The sequence below is a fragment of the Pseudoliparis swirei genome, chromosome 23 (assembly GCF_029220125.1).
Source record: "Pseudoliparis swirei isolate HS2019 ecotype Mariana Trench chromosome 23, NWPU_hadal_v1, whole genome shotgun sequence".
NCBI classification, from domain to species: domain Eukaryota; kingdom Metazoa; phylum Chordata; class Actinopteri; order Perciformes; family Liparidae; genus Pseudoliparis; species Pseudoliparis swirei.
Genome location: NC_079410.1, coordinates 7994382 through 8015183, shown reverse-complemented (window position 1 = coordinate 8015183; position 20802 = coordinate 7994382). Strand labels below are relative to the sequence as shown.

Here is a 20802-nt window from a genome sequence, read left to right as displayed (position 1 = left end):
TGTATTGGAACTGGTTTACCACTAAGTACACACACTGAGTACACACACTGAATAAAACAAACAAGGTTTTTATAACTATCTTTATACACAGAATGAAAACACATTATACAAACTGAAAACAGTTCATTCTTTCTTAATATTAAGTTAGACAAAAAAATTATATTTCTGAAATGTTAACAATAAATAGTCCAAATAACAATTTACGTTATGTTACAAAAAGCGCAGTAAAGTTTATTGACATTTGTACAAATAAATCCTTCAACAAAAATTCAACATGCCAGATTCAAAGATGAACCTGCTGTTTATTCCTTATTAAGAATCATCTTCATTGTATCTAGTGTGTGAAGATGAAGCCTTTTCACAAATGAATAAACATCGCAAGAGCTTTTACACTGTAGCGTCAAAGCCCTCAAGGTGCTTGGAGACAAACATTTTAAATCCTATCTGTGGAATGATAACAAGAGCTCTCCTAAAGTGTACACTCCGAGATAAGATTAAACATGTTGTCGAGACAAAACGTTCACAATACTGTATATTGATGATGCTGGTTAATTGAAATTCAGAAAATGTGGATGTAATAAGTATGGACGTCACGTGGTAGGTGTGTGGTTGCTGTTCACAACAGCACATTGCATCAAATCTACATGGGGAAAGCACTTTAAAGCATCTTTTGACCTCCAACCTCCCCGCATGGGGAGTGTTTTTACTAGTCAATGAAGTATTAATGTTTTGAACACAACCAATCAGGTTACAAAACTACTTTAAAAAAAAAAAAGCTTAAAACTATGGCTTTATTGTTTAATATAATTTCATACTTGTGCCTGTTCGCTTGAAAGGGAGTGTAACACCACGGACATTTTCTATTTTAGTTTGTCAATAAAAATGAATATGGAGTAACTTTCTGTTCAGTCGCCTGAAATCAGCTCGACTCGCTTCTTGCAAGAGAGATAAAGTAAATGATCGATGTTATTTGTCAAAGCAGTCGAACGAAATACTCCAATAGAAGTTATTTAAAATGCCAAAACTGAACGTCGACCTGTTTACGCAACAACAAACAGACCCGAAGAGCATTGCATCGCTATTCTCGTCTCAACATACTTTAAAAAAGTGAGAATCCGCATGAAGCGACTGCACATTTAACTCCAATGTGATTTCAGCGCAAACTTTAATTGAAGTAGTAAAAATCAAAGCTGCCGTTTGGCCTGTAACATTTGACCGGCGAGAAATGACAAACCTGATTCCGAACACGCATCACGGCATGCTGCGTTCCTCAAATGCAACCAATAAAACCTCAAACTGATCAAAAACATCTGGAAAGGAGGGCAGTAGTTTTTTTGAACTTTGCCATTACTTTGAAAATCTCCCGTCGGCGCCGCTACTTGGATCTGGCCTGCACATTGTGGCGGGTTTCCACATGTTGTGGGCTTAATCTCAGCGAATAGGAGACGGACACACAGAGCAGGAAGAGACATAACAGATCAGTCAAAATGTTGTTTGTTCAAATATGGCATAGTTTGTTCCCGTACATGAGGTTGTGTTTTGTAAACGCATTTGTTTTTCTAAAGTGTTCGTTTTTTAAAGGGCGTTTCCACTTAAAGAACAGTTCAGTGACACCAACGAGTTTTGAACTCGCTTTGAACAACGGTCACGGTTCACTGCTATTATTGCACTTTTACAAACAGGAGGGGGGGCAGGGGGGCGGGCGTCTTTTCTCCAAAGTAGAAGGGATAGCGTGGAGAAAAGTCTCGACAGAGCCCTTCAAGATGCCCGTGGGTTGCTGGAGCCAGGACCTCTCATGGGGGGATGGAGGGCTCGTTCACAGCCAGCTCCTGGGCCAAGTCGTTGAAGCGTGCGATGTAGTCCACACTGCTCTCACTCATCATGCAAGCAAGCTGAGAGTCCATCTGCGAGCACAACCAGAGAGCGTTCAATGCACAACAGTACGGACACCAGCCTGAGCAGCAGCTAGGACTGAGGAAAATAGATTAAAATCCCCCTTTTTTGTACCCAGAGAGCTCCGGAATATATGACATTCGAGGGATTTTGTTACCATTGAGCCGTTTCCTCAACTGTCCGTAGCTTAATGTATGACAGTGGTGTCACTCTTCTCATTTGTCTTTCCCAAAAAGGTCGAACTAATTACAAGGAAGCCCATTTTTAGACTGTCAAAGAGTTTACAACTGAAAAAATAAATAACAAGAACGTACCTCTGCCACATCAGGAAGGCCACGGGACTGAAAGGAATCATGGGAGTTGCAGTCCAGGAGACTGGGACCAAGCAAAGCTGTGCCGCTGGAGGGGCCAGAGGGGGTCAGGGTGGTCCGCTTGCCCTTATCAGGAGAGACCATGCTGGCTGGAAGGGAAAGAGACAGACCGTGAAGTGAAGGGACAGCAGACAAAGTCCTCTTCACGGGCTCCGCTGCATGAGGAAGTCCACAGGTGCGTCTGTGTTATTGTGCATTAATAAGATAATTAAAGGCACCAAGTGTTCTTTGTGAATGTTTACTGAGATTACTGGGTTTTACTTTATTGGCTCCTTTGTGATATTAAAGCTAATATGTATGGTTTTACAGTCAAAATAGCAATCTGTGATTTTTCTACAGTAACTCAGGCAGAAGTCGACCCGCTGTATGTTCAGCTTTTTAATTTTTTTAATGACGGGCAAAAACTAATCAATGAGTTGATGTTAGAGTTTTCAGTGACCTGCACTCGGAATTTATTCTGACATTTTCAATTCAACAGTCTGTGTGTCTGTCTCACTCTTTAACTCTGATTTATAGTATCTAATATTTGGACAGGAAACACTTAGTAGTGTTCAGTCGAGCTCCAAAGAAGATCTGATGCATGCCCTTTGCGGTTAATTATTTAGAATAGAAAAAAGACTTACAGAGGAGGCATCCCAGTGTGGAGTCAGACGAGTCGCTGGGGTACCACTGGGGGTCGTGGCTGGGCGACGGGATCCAGCCTCTGGAGGGGCTGACTGAGGGAGACGAGGCCAACAGTTTGGAGCCGTCGCTGTTGCTCAGCTTGGCTGGAGACAGAGAGGCTTCCTCACCTGCAGCATATCAGGCAAACACACATTTTTGCTTCAGTATATTCTTAATTTAATGCTAATACACAACTGCAATTTCTCAGTTTTAAAGAAATAAACATCCCACACGTCAGGTTTCCGTGTTGTTAGCATATGGGAGAGAATCTGCGACGCACCATAGTGGGCGGAGTTGATGGCGAGCTCGATGATGGAGTCGCTGATGTGCATCTGAGGTTCTCCGGGGGCTAGAGCCTCTTCGGGGGGGCCGGGGAGAGAGATGTCCAGGAGCGAGGCCACGCTGGGGGGAGAGAGGATCGAGTCCCTACCACCGGTCACTCCAGAAGACGATGGAGGGTGACCATTCTGTAAGAATGAGACAATAACAACACTTATTTAGAGGCTGCTTTGGTAAGATTTTCTTCGATTTCATTCCCTCAACAGATGAGTTTTCAGAGCAACATGCATGTGTTTTCTACCCAGCTGGCCAGGCTTGGATAGAATGACAACCGAAACTTGACTTTTCACTGTTGTGGGTCCCGACTCAACATCAGCATCTCATCGTTTTACACTAATAACTGCAGTCAGCCATCATCGTCAATAGACTCATCCTTCCCCCTCACAGCTAAGTAGTTATAAAGTAATTATCTCTCGAAGTAGAAACCGAGTGAGGCAAAGCTCCCAGTTTGTATCAGTGTGAGTGTGTGAGTGTGTGCTGCTGACCTCTGGGACATTGTGCTGGAGGAGTTGAGCGTCTGGTTCCGCATCAACAATGGGCGTGGTGTGCAGCAGGGCGCCGTTATCAACAGCGGGAGAGTTCAGCTCCCGGCAGGGACTGCCAGGGATGATACCTGCAGACTTAGCAGCCAGGTCAATGGCACCTGAAAGAGTATTCACCGTTTAGAAACACAAGGGATCTGTCACATCAGCACTAAACCCAATTAGTAGTAATAGTAACGGAGCATGTGAGGATGGACCAAAAAAAAAAGTAACCTCAGCAATTAAACGCAGCAACAATGAATATAAAGAAGTGAACGCTGGAGAGAATAATGAGAAGCTGGAAGAATGTTCTTTTGGTCTTTTTACTCCTGCACAAAAGAGTATTTGTGCATAGTGACTGTCAGAGATCATGTGGGAGTAAAGAACTCAAGCATTTTCATATCATTCGAAACTGGAACACAATTTTGTCTAAAAATCCATTGAATCCGCAGTGTCTTACAAAAGGAAAAACTATATCTTTAGAATATTGTTGTGTGTGTGTATGAAGCCCTTAACTAGGACTCTGAGATGGCAGAACAATACAAACTGCAAAGAACTCAACGGACTCAATGTGAAGGGTTACTTTTCCTTTGACAGGTCCAACAATGTGCAGCTCTCTGTGTGGATACATTGTTTAGTAGTCTTCCTGTTGTTGAGCACATTGAAGGAGTGAAAAGGTCACGTCATCGGAGTCCATGAAGAGGTCAAACTAATACTCGTACTTCCACGGTGCAACATCAATTATACTGCATCTAGAATTTAGTTTAAAACAGGACAAAAAAAAGAAAATAGATGAAATCATGACAACAGAACGTACTGGAGAGGCTGGCTGCTGCAGAGCTGGACGCTGCAGGGGAAGCTTTGGACAGGAGGGGGCGGGAGGAAGGAGCCAGGCGAGTGTGGATTGGCCGGAAAGATCCAGTTCCTGAGGGAAGAAACAGGAAGTGAGAGCGGGAGATGAGCAGAATGGCTGTTGAGAACGAGAAATGACATTTAGTTATGTACAAAAAGCATGTTGGACGAAGCCTTTTCAAAGACCTAATGTCAAGAACACAAGTATGACAGTGTTATGCGACACTATAAGTACAATCATCTAAACACGTCTATCGTCTGCTGACAACACGCTGTCCTGTAGGATCAGGAGGCCTGAAGAGTACCTGTGGCAGAGGAGTTGGAGAGGATGGAGAAGGAGCACACATGCTGAGGAGTGTCTCCTGTAGTTCGTGGTAGAAGTGTTCGCTGTGGGCGAGACAGAAGCCACTGAACTAAATGCACAGAGAAACACTAAAAACACATTTACAGTTCAAAGATTCAACCGATTGCCCAACACGATAAGTTAGGGACTAGATCGAGTGAAACGCCGCTCTGTTCTCCTCTTACCTGAACTACGAGTGGTTTCCGGAGTTGTCTGTTTCGAGGTTTTCTCTGTCTCGAAAGGAAAAGATCCGACTGCATCTGTGAAAGAAAAGGACACAGCGCATAGTTACATTTGTGCCTGTGGACGCGAGACATATTTAGTTGGTGTAAAAAGCAACGCGTCGCCTGGTCTTACACTGATGGAGTCGAGCTGCTGTTTGAGGGCGAGCTCGGCTTCCTTGTTGGGGGAGAACATTCGGTTGTGCCGCGAGCAGTTGGGGGGCAGCGTGGTGGGCACCGCGAACATGCCGCATTCGGCCTCGCCGCTCGCCGCCGACCCCAGCAGAGAGCGGGGGAGGTTGCGACCACCTTAAGAGGGGGAGGAAGTAAGAGATGTCATGTGTGCCAAGCATTTAAAACCATTGAGCAGCATCCAAACACACACGAGAGAAACTGGACTTTCTGTTTCCTGGGGTTTTCTAACAATACACAAAATGGAAAATACAGCACACAAAGTATTGTTCAATCAGTCGGCTATGAAGCAGGAATGAGTTGCACGATACAGTTTCTCCTCGTGGTCAAAGAACAACAACTACAGCAACATCAGCACAAACACACATTACCCCCAACAGCAGCAGTCTTACAACGGGCCGAGATTTAAAGCTGACATGTGGGATATGATTCACGATTCATCAAAAGTTGAATGCGTTTTTTAATGCTCGAATACCTGAGACTCCAGCAGTTGGCAGGTGGAACCGGGCCCCGCGGACGGAGGCCTGCTGCCGGCCACAGCTGGGGCTGCGCACACCTGCTCCGGGACCCTTCCCTGGAGGCGTGAGGGCCTGGTTCTGCTCCTCCTGGTGGGTCTTGTGTGGGGATGGAGCAGTGGAGCACAGCTCTGGAGCCTGGAGGAGACGATAGATGAGACACGGCCTGCTCTACGCGTACATGTCTCAGCAATGCTCTCACTGGTGTTTCAAATAGCGTCACAAATAATCATGACATTTAGATGGGTTTTTTGCATCCTGGGTCAAATAGATATCTGGCAACCGGCAACCATAAAGTAACAAGTAACATCTAATCCCTACCAAAGGTTTAGGATTGACCTCAGTGGCAACCAGCTTGAGCAGGCAGCGCAACACGTGCTGCGTCCTGAGGGGCTTGAGCTGGGCTTGTCCGTTCTCTTGGTTGTTGAAAGGAACTGCGATGGGCTGCCACTCGTACTCCAGCTGCAGCTTGCCGGGCTTCCCGAACATCAGGTAGAGCTCGGCCAGCGTGACGTTCTCGGCGTCGCGTGCGCTCCAGCCCTCCCCTCTGATCTGCTCCACAGCCCGTTCCCTGGCTGCCGGGGCAGCGCCCTGCGACATCCCCTCCTCGGAGCCGGACACCGGCGGTTTGGCGGGGGGAGTCCGGTTGGCCTCCGGGGAGGAGCTGCTGGCGTTCTGCTCCTCGTGACACGGCTCCGAGGAGCTTTCTGCGGCACTGCACAACTTCTCGAGGCTTTTGCTCCCTGCTAAACCACTACTGGCCTTCACACCAGTGCCGATCTTCCCACCTTCCAAGGCTCCTATCCCAGCCCCCTCTTCCCGAAGAGCCGCGGTCTGCTGAGAGGAGGCGGGGACAGACACAGACTGAGGCCTCTTCTCCTCTACCTTCGTAGAGCAGTCTTGTGAAGGCTCGGGGTTAAGGGGCTCAGTTCGTCGACTATCGCACAATGCAGTCACTGAAGCACCGGCGGCGGCGGTGGCGGCGCCGCCCCGTCCAGATTTAGTGCCAGTCCGAAGTGAAGGCGCCGTGTGAATACCCAGGATCTGAGCCGCGGGCAGCTCCTTGGCATTCGGCCGGCTCTTGCCACTTTCTAGCCAGTGGACAGTGCAGGAGGCCTTGGAGTGCACGACACGTGCCACACCAGGCAGTGTGGTCAAAGTGCTGCTCTCAGCGGGGTAGAGGAAGAGGTCGTCCTGCTGGGATTCGCTGGGAGATGCTGTGCTGGATGGGCCGACCTCCAGAGCCTCCCTCTCCATGAGACTCTTTAGCTGAAGCATCACGTGTCAAGGACTCAGACAGAAATAACAGAAATAGACCCGTTAACAGTTCACAAATGGTTAATGCTGACGTGGAATACCGCTGCTCCAAATCACACACCAAAGAAAATAAAAATGTATGCAACGTAGAAGCTTGTGTGTGAAATAAAGAGAACCCTCGTCTTAAACACAATCCATTTGATCAGTTACGGGTGGGAGTGTCACGAATTCCCCACCATCCTAGTTAAAGTCATCCTGCGTACATGTTTCATAAACTCTCCTGTCATTCCAGTTGCTGTCATCCTCACCTGATTGTCCCTCATTCCCTGCACCTGGTCCTCACGCCCTTCTCACCTGCAGCCCATCACCTCATTAGTCCCTCACTATTTAGCTCCCTCACTTCCACTTGTCCTCTGCCAGATTGTCTTGTGTGTCACCGCCAAACCTTCCAGCATTACTAGAGTTTCTTCCTGACCTGCCTGTTACGACCCTGTTTGCCTGTTTACCCGACTCAAGATTTTACCTGCCCCTTTTTGGATTTGTTGCCCTGTTGGACTGACTACCTGGTTTTGACCCTGCCTGAAACACACAGTAAACTGCCTCCTCCTGCATTCCGGTGTTTGTCGTGCTTTTGGGTTCCAGTACCTATAACCCTTACAGGGAGAGGTAAATGATCTGAAGCTCTCTGCTCTACTGTCACATGACAACCTTCTACCACGGACGTGCGCCCTCGCACTGTGCATCCCTTGTTCTAAACCGCAATGCAATCAATACTGCTCGAAAAAAATCATACGATGTTTTAAAAAGGATACGATCCGCTGGTCCTGGTATGCCCACTTCTGTTTCAGATAATCAATCAGGCTGGAGACTTTCCTGTGGAGCTCCACCACCATCCTGCGTCGGAAAAGACACAGAAAGAGATCCGTGTTGATGTACAGGCCGCTGTGGCAACACGGCACTGGGCCGGTGATCTAGTAACACATAACGCACTCTTAGGTCCAACACCTAATTAAGACACATATATATGAGAATATAGATTCACTTTAGCCACTGATCCGGGAAACTTAAAACATTCTATACATAAATACTTTTCCTACATCTAAAAACTGGCGTTGATTTGCCAAAAGACAGAGAATATAGTACATAAGCAAACAATAAAGTGTTTTCACGTTGTCATGATGTGGCTGAAAACTGCCGATTCCCAATCAGGGGCTAAAAGTGTATTCCAAGTTCTGCTTCGAAGCCGATTATTAAGAAATCACGATTGTGTTTGTTGGTCATAGACTCCACTCAGACATTAGTTAACAGGCCGACCTGAGGCGAGGGTTGTGGGCTAGACTCTGAACGCGGGCCCAGGAGTGGTTGCTGCGCGGTTGGAGCTCCACGGCCACCTTCAGGGGCAGACGCACTGGCTTCTGGTCCTCTTCGTCACTCACTCCTGTAAAGACACGAAGACACAGCGGGATGGAACGAGTAACAACGACGACGATCTCACGCGGGAAAAGTCAAAGTGTTTTTGAGCAAAAAGGCCAGCGTGTGAAAGTATGATGTTATAACACGGAACTAATTACTGAACCTAAAGTACAACATGAACAGTACAATACAGCCGACAGCGAACCAGTCGCCAAACTCGCTGGTACTGAAGAGGAAATAACAAACCGGGACCAAGACCTCGCCGATACAGAGCTAAAAACAAACACCGACTGAATAAGAAAGATCATCCTTGGTTCAAGCAAATGTTTCTCCAACTTAAGTGGCAGACAAGTCGTGTCCTTCATCTCCCTCCTCCTCCTCACTTTGCTCCCACATTGTTCCCATGGAAACACCACTAGCCCACACGCTGCCATTGTTATTGCCAAAACCCCGCCCCCACAAACCCTGTGCCTCACCGTCACGTGGTTTGTATTTTTTTTAGCCATGAAGTTTGTTTACTTTGAATGTATGCACTTTGTGTCTGTGAATCACACGCTCACCGTCTGGGTCACAAAGTTTCTTCAGTGCTCGGCACATGGGGGCTTTGATTCGCAGGTTCCTCCCTTTGGAGCGCACGGTGGTGGCCCTGGTCAAACAGACGCTTTCATGTTAAGGACAACTTCTTGGGTTCACATACACGTCTCAGAATCAGTGGAACAATTGTAAAAGCGCTGTCGTCACATGTTAAACACAGCTTGTGATATTTAACATAAAAACTGAAACCGTGTGAGGAGGCCATGCATTTTTCCGCTCTCGATTTTGACTACAGACTTACCCTTGTTGGATTAGTTCGTTCAGCTTTGACACGTTCTTATCATCCATTACTGTCAAAGATAAAACACAGAGCTGTTTACCACATCGTCCCTCAGGAGCAGCCGCCCCCCGTGACTGGGAGGGGGCAGCGTTTCATCACCTCCCTTGTGTCCCAAACCAACAGCAGAACAACACTCACTCAAAACCATTTCAAAAAAGTCATGCATTCAAACTCAAGCACAGCCTTCACTTACACCCGCCAACTTTTTTGCGCAGCTCGGCGTAGCAGATGAGGCCGTACAGTTCTTGAGAGGATTTCTTCAGCACTCTGGAGTACACTGAGAAGAGAAGGTGGCACAAGTCACAACAGTGCTGTAGAGAGGGATTCAGGACGCATACCCTTTGAGTCAAGTCTCCCTACCGAAAGAAATGTTATTTCAACACTAGTGTAGGAATTGTTGAAATAACACATGGTCCAGGCATGAATATATATTAAACTTTTCTTGTGAGACAAGGCGAGATGGTACAAGCTGTACGGTATTATTGTAAAACAACATGTCACGTGGCGCTCCAACTCTTTCGAAATAAAGAGTGTTTTACCCTCAAACTTTCACTGAGACTCAGTCGGGTCCCACCTGTTTTGGGGTGGCAAAGATAAAGAGGCAGCTCACCGTTGGCAAAGTCAATGTGTTTTGAGATCTTGTGCCAGGTCCGGTAGTAGAAGTGGCGAACCTGCTCCTTGTTCTTCACCATGTTGGCTGGCTTTCCCCTTTTCTTGTACTTCATTGCAATGTTGTTCTGGATCGCCTCGAAGTCCTTCCCATGCTGGGGACCAGAGTTGAGCACAAGATGTCAAAAAATAAATCGAAACTTTTAAATTCAAAGTTGTGGCACATAAGGAAGTGCCACCTTGTGACTGATGACGCTTTACCTCATAGAGGCCCTCAAAGAAGCTGTTTTTGTCCTCTGTGCTCCAAGACTCCCACTGCCGACGGGCCCTCTTCTGGTTACCAGCTTGCTCCTCCTTCTCAGCTGACCCCTGGCCCTTGGAGGCCTTCGACACTCCGCCCGTGGAGCCGGCCACTGGCCCCGACTGTCCCACTGTCCCCTGAGAGGAGGAGCCATTCTCTGCCCCTGAGTGACACAGACACAGGAGGCATCAACACCATCAGTCAAGCAACATTCAGAGAAAAAAACTTCAAAATTCAAAAATGTAAGAATTGAAACAAACAACATGGGTTGTTATGTATGGCATGCAAAGAAATAATTGTAGTTTGTGGTTTTTTTCGGGAGATGCTAAAATGCATGCACACAAAACCGCCCACTGCAACTATACTGCACAATCTGCAGAGCTTGTGGTTCAGCTCTGGCAAGGAGACAGGAAAAACAATCAGTCCCTACAGCACACAGGTCCACAACCAACTCCGTATGGGCCCCAACGACTGTGTTTACCCCAGAACAGAGCACAATGCCAGACACAATAACACATGCACAGAGGCAGTTGCTGTAGATATTCAGCCAAAATGGGTTTTCATTTACAAATACAAATCTCTGTGGGTCATAGGCACTAAGCTAGATGTGTCCCTCTGAAAATAGATGTGGACCAATATAGCATCATATAAAAAATAAGTAGGGCTTCCTTGGTCGACTGGTCGACACCTGGGCAACCTAAATAAACATTTGATGAAACGATCACAGCTCGTTCTAACAACAATAACAGAAAGTCAGTCATTAAGAATGACAATTTTCAGGAGAGAAAAACACTGATATTCTCTCATAACGGAGCAGAATAATTATACAAACTGAAACAAGTCCGTAATATTTCCTCACAACATCTGTAAGTGAAAAACTAAATCCTCAAGGAAGGAAATACTTGCTAAATTACCTACTGGTCGGATCAGTGGATGAGTTAAATTGTTGAAGACAATAAACTCAGTCTGCTCAATTTTTCTATTTGCTGAAAATATTTTTTTAAGCAAATAAAAGTACAAGCAACCGTTTATAACAATGCTGCTCTTATAATCTGCTCTCATGCCCATGCAGAAACACTGAAGCATTTAACCTGATTTATTGTGTCTACACTCACCAGTCAAAACAGGGTTTTAAACCGTAAAGGCAAGTTTACAAGTAACTTAAACTAAAACCTAATTGCAAATTTAACATCTCTGCGTGAATATTATGTTGAACATAAATTGTTTACAGGAGTTTTTTTGCAACTTGGAGCAGTCCCAAAAAAAATATCTGCCCAGAGTAACGACCCAGCCAGTGGCCCAGAGGGAGAACCCAACAAAGCCAGCAGCAGCTTAGCCATCCCTGGTCAACAGAGTGTAAACACAGTGACAACTGAGGGGAGACCCCCTGCCGATGCTCACTTCTCCCCGAGCTGCTGTCATCACTTCTCCCGGAGCTCACAACATCCAGTACCTTTCGATTTCGCCCCTCCGTGTCCATTGATGGTCGAGCCGATCGAATCCTTCCGGATCCGTTTGCTCGCTGGTCGGACGCTTGATCGGAGAAAATGATGCTGGTCGTGACACGGAGGGGCGGGCTCCGCGGAGGACTGGGAATGCTGGGTCGAGTCAAAACCGGTCCGGTTCGGCGGAGAGGCCGGTAGAACCGGAGCAGAACCGGGGCTGAGACCCGTAGTTGATGGATTAAGAATTTCCACTCCGTCGTCTCCCTTTGTACTGCGCTCCTCGCTCGCCTGCTCTCCGCTCTCCTCCTCGTCGCAACCTTCGGGCTTTCTGGACGGATTCCTCCTCCCTTCGACACCGATCGCCTCCCTGGAGCCCAGTGTCATGCTGCCAACACACATTCAGGGGAAAAATGTTCACATTGGGAGCAAAGCGGTGTGTGAAATTAACTTCTAAAGACGACGTTCCCTGTCTCTCAACATGGCCGCCGCTGTTTGTTTCAAATCCCCTCTCCAGTCCCGACAAAACAACACCAAATATATGCATTAAACGTCTTGAGATAAATTATATTCAACAACCGAAATACTTTAGGAACTGGCGGCGGTGTTTTACCGAGTGTCTTTCGACTTGAAAGGACAATATTGTCGGTTGAATTTCAACTAAATTCAAATGCGAGCGCTTTTCAGTTTAGCGCCCTGCAGAAACGACAACGAACCCCGTCGGTGGATTCGACCTCTAAATAAAGTGTTTATTTTAAACATATTTTTACCCATCTTCGTGTTCTTCGCTAGTAGGCGACGTCTTCTTTCTTTTCACCATGAGTCCGACCGGTTAGATTGGAAAATACGGTTCAAATCGAGCATAATAAAACCGAGACCGATCTCTCCGCTTTCTGCCCTCTCCTCGCTTCTGCTTCGACTGAGCTGAACTCTCTGCGCAGTTCAACTGTTTTCTATCAGCAACATTACTCAATGCTTATTTGCAAAAAGAAATAAAACTACAACACACTCACAAATCAGACACATTTACTGCATGCATCCAGGAAGACTTTACCGCGGCATATGTCAGTGGAGCTCATCTGAATGGAGAAGCATAGATAGTTGTACTAACCTGTGCGCAAGTGGACTTTGTTTGCCACTACGTCACCATCGCATGCAGAAATTATGTCTGCAAAACGATGTATTTCATATACATCCTGCAATTACAAGGTTTTGTGAGCATGCTCTAATTGCTGGCATCACTATCGCCTCATACACATACTAATCATGTGTCTAGACGAGGCGGTATGTGCCTGGTGAACATCAACAACAACTGTATTACGTGTATACTGTATTTAAAATGTGTAAACATGATAGAATGTTGTGTTTCTCGATTATCATATACGAATCCATTTATTTCTGAATATCCTGGAGTGTGACAGCATAGAAGGATGCCAGCGAGAGAGAGCTACACAAAGAAATACCTATTGAACATGAGTAGTTTGTGTATGGAAATGTCGAGGGACGTCCCCCTTTCTACATCCCCACACAGTTTTTAAATCCCTTTTTTTAGTCATCTTAATGCAAAATCTCAGATTCCATCAGCCACAATGTACAACTGACCTGACAGCAGTGAGAACCATGAACTCCTAGTATGTGTGTTCATATTTACTTTTGCTGGTCGGAAATATTTCAACTGGAAGTTGGTGTAATCTTGATACATGAATGTAGATACAATTCATGTATCATCAAAACACGCTATTGTTTTGATGTAGGTTCAAGTTAGTCTAACATCTCACAGCATCACACTTATTTCAGAGTTAAGTTGCCTTTACAATGTCATAGTCCAACCACTGTCTCTGCTTTTACACGAGAAGGTTGACACTATTCTAAGAGTATGACGTGGTGATGGCTAATACTATATACGGCATAAACACTAAGTTATCGTTAACGTTGCTGTACTAAGCTGTATTAAATACATGTAATAGTCGTCTCCATACAGAACGTGGTACGCCTAGCATCGCTACTGCTGTCGGCCAGCTAACTCTGGGACAGTCAAACAAGCCATCACGTGGCGAAAACGGCTTCTAGCGTCCCGGTTATTATACCCAGAGCCTCAGACAGTTTGTTAGATGGATAACACGAATCAAAGTTTAGGAATTACCTGATGTGGAAGCCTTTTGGTGGTATTAATAATCGAGACACGGACTAGCATTGCCAGCTGACTGCATCCGTCCAGCTTGTTTCTTGTTACCGATGACAGTTCCTGCAGTTGGATGGAGCACGCGTTTAGACACGCCCATTACGACTCGAAAACAAAGCCTGTGATTGGTCAGAAAAACACGAGGACGACGGTTAGAACTTGATCGACAGACAGATCCGCCAATTGTTAGTGAGAGAAACGATGCCGATGGACCAATTACCATTCTTTTCCGGTCATGCCGTATACATTTCCCAATATGTTTTTAATTTTTTACATTTAAAGCCAGTTTTACTTCTTTGATAATCTAACACACTGTTAGTAATAAAGCGTTGTTTCAACAACATTTGATTGCCGCAATGACGGTTTTTGGCGGTTTAAAAATAAGTTCCGCCCAGAAAGTGATTGTCATTTTTCACGATCAAATCACTGGCCAAACCCAGAGGACGCACTTGATTTCCATCCTGTCGTAGGCTACGCCTAAAACGACCCGGCCAAACGGATTTAAAATCTGATGTTTAAGACTGGCAACGAAACACTGCTAGTAAGCAAACAAAATATAATACAAAGGGCTTTTAATTCAATAGCATCTGCACGTAAGCTTGGTAATATATCATACTCTAGCCCACAAATGCCTTTCTTCAGGCCAGTCGCACCGGTGTTACAAAACAAGCGTCATATATCAAGAAAAGTGCACGGATTTGGTCTCTGTGAAAGACCAGCGGAGTGGAGTTTCCTTTGTTTATTCGTTTAGTTTTTATATACGACCTGTACAACAGATCAACAGATGCTAAATAAACTGCGTCATTAATAATGTAATAATCACATCACAGTATTGTCTCGGACGACTTCTACCCAATGGTTTCCAAGATCAATATTTCCCAGCGGGGCACCGGGTGATTCGAAACGAGCGCACCTCACCACTCGGCAGATTGGGGCGTTGGACCACTTATATCCCTCCGTGTCGCTGTTGGGAGGCGGACTGACATTCTTCACCAGTAGATTTGAGCACGCGCAGACGGGCGGTACAGTTGGCAAACTGACGAAATTGTCTTCGGAAACGTGTAGAATCAAACACAAAGCGACATTATGACTTCGACTAACATCTTTCAAGGGCTGGATACCGGCACGAAACCAAGCTCGAGGTAAAGAATATGCTCGTGTAGCTTGGTTATCTCTGTAAGAAATGGCCGACAATGTCTTATTTCAAGTGTCTTATTGGAGTTTTTTTTTTACCAACCTTTAAACCTAACATTAGCAATGAGCGACGCATTACGCGAGTTAAGGGTGTGGGTTTGAGTTGTCTCGCGTTAGCTAACTTTAACAGTTAATATTTAGCTAGCTTTTAAGCTAGCCGGCCAGGCGTTGTCTGCTGCGCCTGCGGAAATATAAAAGACACCTCGGACTGCTCTTCTTTGTACTCGCCGACGGCGGCGTTTAAGTTTCCTTCTAGTCCCACAATATAGAGTCCGCTTCCTGCATGCTGTGTGCTTTTAATAACTGGAAAAGTGTCGCAAAGCTTCAATTCTAACAAGCCGGAGTTTTCAGACGTACGGACGGCGCAATGCCCCTGAATACAACGTTACGTTACCCTGCCAATAGTCAAATAACTCGCAGCTAAACAATAGATCTTTATGTACACAACAGAAATAATTAGCATACTTTTTCTCATAGTATAGTAGCCAGTAAACATTAAACTCCATTACTAATTGATTAAATGAGACTGTGATGAATACATGTGATGGGATCTTATTAATGTGCTACTTTACTTCATTCCCTGCAGGGTGTTGCAGCCTCCCGGAGGTGGCTCCAGTAACTTGTTTGGTGCCTATGAAGATGACTCTGCAGCACCAAGAAGACCTAATAGGATGGCCTCTAAACTCTTTGCTCCACCAGAGGAGTCCCAGAGTGCACCCAAGCGCTCCAATCCTCCAGGTCAGATCAACATGCCAGGGCTAATTGATATGCAGAGGTTGGCCAGTCATACCCCTTATCAATGTCCATAGTGTGGAAAGTGTTATTTAGTTGGATAATTTCAGTATGCACACTGTAAATGTTCTCTCTGTCTGAAATGAATCCACCTGCAGGTCATATGGAGTATCTGGTATAGTCAGGAATGTAATCAGTTCAGACTACTGTTAAAAGATTGACTGAGTTTACAGACAGACTGCTGAGTCACCATGACTGCCTTATCTGTTTATTTTTTCCCTGTGGTGTTGGCACTGCACTGTAGTATGTGTACAGTATATCACACCATCATTTTCTTATGCACGTGGGGGATAATGCTGATAATGAAAGATGACTGCTCTTGATTAAGCTCAATTCAGATGTCAACATATTTCCTAACTCCATATAAGTTCTGTCAGTGTCATTGGTCTGCAATACCACAAAATTGTCAGGGTAGTTCAACATGCAATCAAAATTAATTGTTACAAAGTGTGCAATTATGATGCTGTCACTGCTGCAAGACATATCACGCATATTGGTGATACTTTGTGTAGGTGGGAAGAGTAGTGGAATATTCGGGGATCCTGAACCTCCAGCTCGGCAACAGAGACACAAAGCTCCCGGTGGACCAGCCAGCGACATATTCGGTGCTGCAGAGAGTGCACCTGTCTTAAGCCGAAGCCACCCTAATAAGCCAAAGGTAGGCCGTGCACCTACATTTGGTACTCTTTTTGCCACCATTTAAAAGAAATATTTCTTTGTATTTTTCATTCCTTTTTTTCTTAACCCTTGTGCAGTTAAGGTTCAACAGTCTGCTTGTTGCCTCTTATCAAATATGTAATACTCATTTGATCCTGTATGACTTTAACATATGGCAACTGTGTCACATACACTGGTGCATCAATCAGTCATCCCTATGGATCAATAGTGTTTGTGCAACCAAAGTATTTTAACACAGCTGGGTCCATTGCAACAATCTCAGCAGTGACTCAAATAAATTCTCAGCAGCCTCTTCTTTAAGAAATCAATAAAAATGTCCAGTTTTCTGCAACATTTTGAAGCTGTTTATTTAACCAGTTTATATTTGTGTTGAGATTATAATCTTCTTTTCAAGAAACTACTTTAATTTGAAGTTGCACTGATGTGCGAAGCTATTTTAGTTTCATTCAAGCAACATAAGGAGGAGTTGTTTTTACACAGTGATACTCTTATCTCCATCTATTTTTTTTCAGGACTATTTAAGTCTGGGACCTGAATCCGTATCATCACCTGGTAAGTTGCATCACAAGAAATGTTTTCTCTTTTAGATTACTTTTATATCGAGTCATCCTACTCTTAATAACGGGTATTATTATAGAGATCACAGGGATTAGAATTAATGTAGTTTTTTTTATTTTGCACCCATTGGATATCTATCTATTCTATTTACCCTTCAATTAATAAAAAATCTTTACCATTTGCACACGCATGCCTATTTAAGCTAAATATGGGATTTCTATTGTATATTTTTGTTGGAAATGGGTCTTTATACTTTTAGGATCTGTTTTTGAATTTCTGAAAGGTGGTTTTGTTTTCGCCTCACAGCACCAGAAGCCAAGGTCAGCCAACCTGAGGTGAAGGAGGAGGTGGCCCCCCCAGCGCCCATGCCGGCCAAAGAAGAGCCTGCTGCTGTCCCAGCCCCTGCTGTGTCCGAGCCCCCTCCTTCCTCACCCTCACCTCCTAAGAAGACGCATCCGACTGTCGAGGTGAAGAACCACGAGCCTCATCTGGGACCCAAGCATCGTTCTCACAACAGGGTCCTCAACCCCCCTGGAGGAAAGTCTAGTGTGGTATTCTACTGATCAGCTAAACGTGCATCTCCTCCCTGTTTGTGTTCATGCACTCTTTGTCTGCTCCCCTGTCAATCTTCTCTCATTCCACCACGGTTATTTCACCTGTACATTTAAACACGGAGCAGGACGTTTTGTTCTCACCAGATTCCTATTCACATATGTTCTCCTCAACTTCTTGCACTTTTGGCCCTATTTCTTGCTTCCAGCTCTTTGTCTTATTTTTCAATGAATCCTACAATCACCACTCAACAGGCTAGCTACTATTACCTAATCACTTTTACTGTCACACTGTTCAATTGCAGTTTTTTTGATGTTTCTGACAGTTTTGAAAACATTTTTCCATCTCAGGAATGGTTTAGACGTTGTCGTTGTTGTACAATCATCAGCTTTAAACAGTCCTAGATTTAAATGACTATGTAAGAAAATCCCACCGTACAAATTCAAGACACGCATTTGCTAAAATGTTGACGCCTCTTGTTTGAAGCATTATTATGTAGCCGTTCAATCAGCAGGGGGTGAATACATCGCCTATGTAAATTGTGACGGGGAGTTCCACTAGTGCCACCTTCGTTGTGTGTTGCTGGATCTTTATTGGATTGATGCATGGAACCTTGTATTTTGCGGTTTTACAAAATAATACATGTGTTGGACTCAAACCAACGACTATAAATGAAGCCGTAGCACATTTTCATCTTTCTTGACGTTTCCTTAATCATCCCGTCATCTCAACATCTGTCTAACATTAATAATCTGCTGCCGAAGCATAATCTCTGTTCAAGGATAAATGCCAAAAAGTGGAATGAAACAAAGATTAATGCAATTGTTTACTCCTTAAAATTCCATTTTGATTGTATGTGGATGTATTGCGCTGGTACTACCTGCTTTCTCTTTGTTGCTTTCTTTATCTGAGAACATGCCTTTTTATGTGTGGGGTAGGCCTCTGTTTATGTTTTAAATTAAAACGGCTGGAGACGAGTGAACTCTGGACAATCGTGTGGTCTACCTGAGTCCAGGTGGCCTAATTGATAAAAACCCTTTTCACCCAATTCATGACTCACATTAATGCTATTCTGTTGCTGGCCTGCGCCCCCCCCCCCCCCCCTTCCCCCATTCGTGTTGATGTGCCTGGCAGGCAATGAGCGTAGAAGAAAAACCTGTGTATTGCAATAAAACTGTTTTGCATTAAAAAGTTTATTTTGTTTACTTTCTGAAAGCATGGCAAATTCAAACTTTAATTAAAACAAACAATGTAAGTAACCTTGTTAAATGTTTGTCGGGTTCAGTTTCAATACACGTACACTAATACTGAGATGGACATGAGTCCTATTTGTATGATACCTGGCAACCCACAAAACCAGGTCTCCCTTTATTCTTAATTAAAGAATGGATACATATGTTGAAGCACAAAAAGAAAATGATACTTGAGCAACACTTTCCTAACAATGAAGGCCAGACACAAAAGGGCTCAACTTGATGTCATGCCTGAAATTAAATTCACATGCTCGGATCCTATTGGGCTTACAGTTGTAAGCGCGTTATGATAAATGTGTTGTAGCTGATCGTTTGGACAACTGTGACTGTCTTGAAAACCCAAATCCTCTTTCACATGCAACTTCTTTGTAATGTCTTCAACTCGTGTTTCATGGGCTTATATAATGATTAGGTATTTTAAAACCAGGACATTGCGTGACTTCCTCATTCATAATAACTTTTTTAACGAGCGCAAGGCTGATGAACGACATACTTCTCGGTTAACTTAAAGATGGTGCCGAACGGGCTTCCTTTCAGCCAACAACATGGGACAAGTGATGCTCACGAACACAGGTGTTACATCTGTTTGATGACCTGTCTCCAGGTTGAAGGCTGGAGCTGCTGCTGTGAATTTCTCATATTTATCCAGAGAAGTCCCAGCCGTCAAACGTCTCCAGATTATCAGTTGAAGATCAGTCGGAATCCACTTGTTTACTTATCTTGATTAAAACTATCTTCTCGTTACTGTATTCGTTGTATGAAATATTTTTGCTTATTGCAACGGATTTTCCTTGTTATTCATGGATTGGAGGAAATTTGTTTTAAAAGGTTCTTTAGTCAAGAAGTAAATGACAAAGAGCTTAACAATGACTGCAAATAGTTTTTAGTATTTTACATGCTAAGGAAACTGGTATCGTATTTATGTCTCACAACTTTAACCAAGTTCTGCTTTGTACACCTTGTGGTGCAATAGTTGGCCTCAACCTCAAAGCACCTGTTGGTTACAAAGCACCTTCTGAAGAAAACCCACTGGTGTGAAATGAAAATATAGTCAGTATTTCACTGCCACCTGCTGATTGAAATCTGAACAGCTGGAGCCTCTGTTTGTCTGACTATTGCATGTTGTAAACATTAATACTGCCTTCTCCTCTTTCAGTGGAAATAAAAGAAGGTTAATGTGAGTATTGCTCTGTATTAACTGGTTTTATATTGTGTGCTGTTGGAAATGGTTGTTAAATATGGAGGTAGATGAAATAAATTTATACAGTAGTCTTGTTGAGCATATTTGTTACCTGTTGATATTATTAATCCTTTACAGGAAAATAATGCCTACATTTGCAATAATTTTATAAGAAGTGCAACGTTTTTAACTCGTGTGCTTTTGCAGCAAGAAGCTGAATAATGACCATATTTTAAATCGGTGGGAATTAGTATCTCAACTGAAAATAGTATATTATCTATTTAAATGGTCCACAGGTATTATATGGTGTAATCGTGTATAACTGCTTTTGTTTATTTGGAATTTATATTTATTGGCGAGTGCATTGTCACTATTATTACACGTTAGCACCAGGTACTGTACTACTGTAGACTTCCGTCAAGTCCGCTAAAAAGATTAGTTATAGCTTCCGGTTTCAACTTCCAAAATAAAACCACCGGCTAAAATGAGACTATATGAACCAAATTCAATTTAGTAATATGAAGTTTAGATGGAGGAAAGGATCACATTAATGAGGAAATATAGAAGGAAATAACTTTTTGAAGATCTATTTTCATTTTACTTTCAT

The 20802-nt window shown here is 44.2% G+C and overlaps 2 protein-coding genes across 3 annotated transcripts; one reads left to right on the top strand and one right to left on the bottom strand.

The window, feature by feature from the left end:
* Positions 1–63: 63 nt before the first annotated feature.
* On the bottom strand, positions 64–14026 carry cramp1 (cramped chromatin regulator homolog 1). Of its 2 annotated transcripts, none has more exons than XM_056407158.1 (20): positions 13950–14026; positions 11818–12194; positions 10325–10527; positions 10065–10218; positions 9648–9731; positions 9416–9464; positions 9141–9226; positions 8482–8605; positions 7980–8061; positions 6232–7179; positions 5871–6048; positions 5340–5512; positions 5168–5242; positions 4945–5026; positions 4605–4712; positions 3752–3909; positions 3208–3394; positions 2888–3055; positions 2208–2353; positions 64–1904 (listed from the first exon to the last, which is right to left on the bottom strand). In XM_056407158.1, exons 2-20 carry the CDS (start codon positions 12191–12193, stop codon positions 1794–1796), a joined length of 3492 nt encoding a protein of 1163 aa, XP_056263133.1. In that variant the 5' UTR covers position 12194; positions 13950–14026; the 3' UTR covers positions 64–1793. The 2 variants fall into 2 exon arrangements, with proteins under 2 accessions (XP_056263133.1, XP_056263132.1); XM_056407157.1 differs by lacking the exon at positions 13950–14026 and adding an exon at positions 12577–12859.
* A 923-nt stretch (positions 14027–14949) lies between these two features.
* jpt2 (Jupiter microtubule associated homolog 2) lies at positions 14950–18956 on the top strand. The gene is made up of 5 exons (XM_056407026.1): positions 14950–15130; positions 15769–15920; positions 16487–16632; positions 17165–17204; positions 17517–18956. Exons 1-5 carry the CDS (start codon positions 15075–15077, stop codon positions 17771–17773), a joined length of 651 nt encoding a protein of 216 aa, XP_056263001.1. The 5' UTR covers positions 14950–15074; the 3' UTR covers positions 17774–18956.
* The last annotated feature ends 1846 nt before the right edge of the window (positions 18957–20802 follow it).